Source organism: Anabrus simplex, chromosome 7 (assembly GCF_040414725.1).
Source record: "Anabrus simplex isolate iqAnaSimp1 chromosome 7, ASM4041472v1, whole genome shotgun sequence".
NCBI lineage: Eukaryota > Metazoa > Arthropoda > Insecta > Orthoptera > Tettigoniidae > Anabrus > Anabrus simplex.
The window spans coordinates 130,942,471-130,948,470 of NC_090271.1; the positions used below are offsets into that span (position 1 = coordinate 130,942,471).

At 42.0% G+C, this 6,000-nt stretch overlaps 1 protein-coding gene across 1 annotated transcript in view; it reads right to left on the reverse strand.

Moving 5' to 3' along the window:
* Window positions 1-5,655, reverse strand: part of LOC136877740 (uncharacterized) — a 198,367-nt gene extending 192,712 nt beyond the window's left edge. The window contains exon 1 of the mRNA XM_068228622.1: window positions 5,642-5,655. Within this exon, the coding sequence (XP_068084723.1) occupies window positions 5,642-5,655 (14 nt within the window). The remainder of the gene's footprint in view (window positions 1-5,641) is intronic.
* Window positions 5,656-6,000: the final 345 nt, after the last annotated feature.

The window sequence follows — 6,000 nt, forward strand, 5'->3', positions numbered from 1 at the left end:
TGCCGACACCAGGTTTCACCTTCTCTCTGCCTCTAATGTCATCATTTCACACTCAGGCGTGCAAACCGCCCACGGGCGTCAAACAGAACCAGGTGAGCTGAACATGTCCTCGGACATTCCCGGCCCTAAAAGCCGTACGCTAAATAAGTTAATTTAATAATATCTTTCTGCTAGGACTTCAACGAACTAATAGTTGAGATAATGATAACGAATGCTTTTCTTGTCGGGTGACCGAGCTCGATAGCTGCAGTCGCTTAAGTGCGGCTAGTATCCAGTATTCGGGAGATAGTGGGTTCGAACCCCACTGTCGGCAGCCCTGAAGATGGTTTTCCGTGGTTTCCCATTTTCACACCAGGCAAATGCTGGAGCTGTACCGGCCACGGCCGCTTCCTTCCCAGTCCTAGCCCTTTGCTGTCCCATCGTCGCCGTAAGACATATCTGTGTCGGTGCGACGTAAAGCCAATAGCAAAAAAAAAAAAATCTTGTTGGGTGTCTTTCTTTTTAATATTTCCTTCTCTCTTTCTGTTCAGTCTTCCGTGGTCAACTTACGCCTTTTCTAGACCGCTCTGTAGCCTTCCCTTTCTTCAGCCAACAACATTGTATTTTCACGTTTAAAAATGACCACGCATTCGACACGCAGTCCTCGATATAAACGGAAATCTGCATTGTTCGAAGATTCTAGGTTCGAATTTTTGATAGTAGCTATCCTTAATATACTGTCCTGGAGCGTGAGACATTTTGTCGGGGATACGACTGGAGAGGAGGACCAGATGGCCTCACTTGCTTTGCTGAACACGGGTCTTGTGGGGGATGGGAAGATTGGAAGGGATAAACAAGGAAGAAGAAAGGAAGCGTCCATGGCCTTAAGTTAGGGGAAACCCGGCATTTGCTTGGAGAAGAAGTGGGAAACCACAGAAAACCACTTCGAGGATGGCTGAGGTGGGAATCAAACCCCCTCTAATCAGCTGATCTTCCGAGGCTGAGCGGACCCCGTTCCAGTCCACGTACCACATTTCAAATTTTGTGGCAGAGCTAGGAATCTAACCCGGACCTCTGCACAGTGCGTAATTTCAGGAATCTAGCCGGCCAAAAATCGTATCTTGGAAACTAATGGACCGATTTACATAAAACTTGGTATGTAACTGCTATTATTGGAGATAATTAAGTGTGTGGTCGATCAAGTACAAAGAACAATTTACTACGCTAGGAATAGAATTAGTAATCTTTGTAATTTTAATCATTTTTCGTTATAGCTTTAAGAAGTTAAATAGATGTTAATAGTGGGACATGCTGTCTAGAGTGTTTAAAAACAGATGTAGGAATACATGTACTTAGTCATTAGATGCAGTTACACCAGAATCGCTAACTTCACTGCCATTATCTCCTTCGGCAGAACCAGATACAGGAGACTCGGACTTCTCGTGAAAGCGAAATTATCTTTTCTCCTCCCTGATTTCCTTAATCTGGTAATGTAAGGGTCCGATGATATAAGCAGCCTATGGAAACGGTCAGTATTTGTGTCCTTTCTGAAAGGTTTCCTGTTATCTTTATTCCTGGTCTCATGGGCTTCCACGGAGAGTTGTCCAATAGGTATAACACAGTACCTAGTTACCTCCTCTCCATGAACCAAGAGTTTGTGCAAAGTTACAGGCATATAGTACGATTTGTATTTTTGTAAGTACAATTGTATAGTTTCCTTTGCGTACATTCCAAATGTCACTTTATCAATGGCATACCCACACGAAAGTGTTTCTAAGATGACACGTAGATGGGTTATTAAATTTAGATCTACTCTAGTAATATCCGCAGAAGTGGAAGCCTCTCTGAACAATCTTCTAGCGGCTTCCATCATTGCTTCGGATATCAACAAATAGACCCGTTTCCTCCCTGAACCGAACCTGTATAGTCTTCTTTCCTCAACCAGTTTCTTCTCCTCGGCATCTCTTATTTGCCACATCAAGTCTGTCCGCTCTATCTAAAAGGCATTCGAAACATCGAATCCATGCATTATGTGGTCATAACCCAAACTTAAGCGTTGTTGGGTTAATTACTATTTCAGTTACTTCAGGAATATTAGTCATCCTTTTAAGGGACGCGCCTCATATATAGCACCTTTGGGAAGACTGATAGGAAGACAATGCACTGCAGACTTTTCCATCCACCACAGTGAAGTGTAGCTCATGTTCAACCGCTCTGTGAACCGCTGGCACCTCACTTTTGTAGTGAAGTCATCTACAATATATATTTATTGCGTGTGTATTTTAGGCTTTAAATCAGTGCGTAATTGTATTGTGTTGAGTGTGAGTTATAAGATAAGCCTACGTGTACGATTTCTTTCTTTAACATTAATACTGTGATCTTTTATAGTCATCTGCAGTATTTGTTTATTGCGTCTTTTTTCTAGCTTTTATTGTACGGATACATTTATTAAATGCAATTAAATACATCCCCCGTTCCTCGAGCCCATAAAATTATTTGTCTATTTTCTCCCTCAATTTGCCTTATATTTCAGTGCTGAGGTTTCTTATGTGCCATAGTTTTCCTCTCATTCTGTACAAACCAAACGTGGCCCCTGCAAAACCCGCGTCCCCTTTAGTTCATAAAAATAATTTGTTGTCATAAGAGCAATACTGTTTTCTTAATATGGAATGAGCTATAGTACTGGCAGGCTCATCCTGACATTGCTGTGATGCACGTCCTTCTGCAAGGCTGATTCTTTGGTCAAACCAACTTTTATTGAACTTCAGCAATTTGTCCCTTTTTCTACTATATTTTGTCCAGCGTGATCAAATTTTAGCACACAAAATACTGACAGCCTTCCTTATTGAGTTGGATATATCCTCGGAACAATCCTCAAAGCCTATACGTTCAATTACAACATTCGCAATATCATCGTTCCGCTTATATTCCCTGCTGTTCCTCAACAGCTCGAAAACCGACCTCCGGGTTACAGAGTACATGGCTTTAGAAAAAAAAAATAATTACTCTCATGGTCGCGCCTGGTTGCAGCAAAAAGTCACAGTTTTCTATTCATTAAAGTATAGATAACTCCTCCAAATACTTTCATTGCAGAAATCAAAGGCAATCCATTTTGAAAGTCAGCTCAAATTTGTATGATTAGATAGCTCTTGGACACCCCTGTACCTGAATTTTAAGTGCACATTCCGGACAAAAATATATTAATTTTCAGAAAATGCTACATGCTATATAAAATACATACCTTCATCTAATGTAATCACATTTCAAGCTAAAGAAATATTTAGTTCTGACGTCTTTACTGAGCCCTCACATAATAATAACTGCACGCTCGCCTCGCCAGAATACGATGTCCTAACGGAGGAGAGCCACTTTAGGTCTTCGGTGAGATTAGATAATCAGACAGCGCGACTTTTCAATACTTAATTACTGTAACCAAGAGTCTTATAAACACGACTCATAGAAAATGCGGAACAAAGACAAGGGTTGAAAATCTTATTTTTGGCCGGCTGGATGCTAGAAATTACCCACTGTGCTCTAGGGGCAGCAGCTAATCACACTGACTACTACATCACAGAGGCGGACCTTAATGTAAACACTTATTGCATGATGTTTTCTTTTTTACAATCTGCTTTACGTCGCACCGACACAGGTAGACCTTAGACGATGGGATAGGAAAGCGCTAGGAGTGGGAAGGAAGCAACCGTGGCCTTAATATTAAGGCGTACCAAGCTCTATAGCTGCAGTCGCTTAAGTGCGGCCAGTATCCAGTATTCGGGAGATAGTAGGTTTGAACCCCACTGTCGGCAGCCCTGAAAATGGTTTTCCGTGGTTTCCTATTTTCACACCAGGCAGATGCTGGGGCTGTACCTTAATTAAGGCCACGGCCGCTTCCTTCCCACTCCTAGCCCTTTCCGGTCCCATCGTCGCCACAAGACCTATCTGTGTCGGTGCAACGTAAAGCAACTAGCAAAAAAATATTAAGGCACAGCCCCAGCATTTGCCTGGTGTGAGAATGGGAAACCACGGAAAACCATCTTCAGGGCTGCCGACAGTGGGGTTCGAACCCACTATCTCCCGAATGCAAGCTGACAGCTACTTGAACCAAAGCGCACAGCCATTTGCTCAGCATATTATATGATATTACTGGCATAGTACTGAAGTAATGAGAAAGCAGTACATTCAGTTACACTATTATAAAAGTCACAGTTGCATGGCAACTACACAGTTTTTTAATTATTTACTTTTTCGCTAGTGGTTTAACGTCACACTAACACACCGAAGATTTTCGGTGATGCAAGGATGGGAAAGGAGAGGTAGTGATCGTGGTCTTAACTGAGCTACAGTCCCAGAATTTGCCTGGTATGAAAATGGGAAACCACGGAATACCTTCATCAAGGCTGCCAATGGTGAGATTTGAACCCACAACATGTCCATGATCAGACCTATTCGTGTTATTCGACAGGAGTAGGCTATGTGTCGACACCAGGTATTTTTTCTATTTGCTTTACGTCGCATCGACACCGATATATCTTATGGCGACGATGGGACAGGAAAGGCCTAGGAATGGGAAGGAAGCGGCCGTGGCCTTTCTTAAGGGAAACCACGGAAAACCATCTTCAGGGCTGCTGACGGTGGGATTCGAACCCACTATCTCCCGGATCCGAGCTCACAGCTGCGCGCCCTTAACCGCACGGCCAACTCGCCCGGTGACACCAGATTTCACCCTTTCTCTACTTCATCGTCATCATCATCATCATCACCTCAAAACAGGACACGCAGATCACCCATGGTCGTTAAATAGAAAACTTACACCTGGTGAGCCGAACAAGTCCTCGGGCACTTTCTGAATGCAAGCTCACAGCTACGTAAACCGAACCGCGCAGCTAAGTCGCTCGGTAAGGCTAATACACATTTTCTACTCTCATATGTAAACAGACTGATGTCTAAAGATATGCCAATATCTTAATACGACACGATAGTACGATAAAATTCAGTGGCGTAGGCTAGCTTAGGATGAGGGTTGTTGATCGGTTTTACCCCTCCCCTACCCCTTGCCATCTTGAACATCTGAAATATCCTTGCTTTAATGGATCTTTTCAGTATTACATTATTTAATATATATTTTCAGAATTCCACTGCAAATACAAAATTAAAAGAATTGGCACTCTATATCATGCATAGGCATTCAGGAAATGTTTGGAATGAACTAATGAAGAAACGCCCCCGTTTGGGTTTCATGGCAACAGTGTGGACCTGCACACAGTGTAGCCTATTTCATTAAGTACCGGACGTTGTTGTAAACCGCTATTGTCAACACAGGAATAGGCTGGAGCAATATATAGGAAATCTTCATAGTGTGAATTCAGCATCATATTATCTTCAATATCGAGAGTGAGTTTCATATTCTCATTTATTCCAGCAATGTATTTTTAATATTTTTATTGGTGCGCTTTAGACCTAGTAGTTCATAGCAACAGCAGTAGTAATTACAGTAGAAAAGGTATTTAAAATACCGCTAAATTGCATTTGAATAACCGGTCTTAAAATGAACCCCTGCTCCTGACGAAATACTACATACGCCACTGATACAATTACATATTTAATCAAGATCGTATATTATATAATATATTCTTCGAAAGAAGAAAAAGAGCGAGGTACTCACCGTGTAGCATCCATCGTTGTGGTCTGTAACAACTGACAGTGGCAAAGCATGAACTCCCTTTTTATTCTCCTGGACCCATGACGTAACAGCGAAGAGCAGTACCTCGTGTCAGAACTGACAAATCTCTCGTTAGTGAAGGAAGTAAGAAACGTAGAGTGTGTAACAATACCAAATTAAGTAAACAGTAGCAAGTCCTGAAAGTAATAACTTTAATACAATACAGAACAATTGGCACTGGAACCTTGGTGGGATCTTGACTTGCCAACTTACGGGTGTCTTGTTGCAGTAATAGATGTTGTGTTATCAATACGATGAATATCATCGCCATTATTACCTGTTTTTATTTTTTGCTAGGGGCT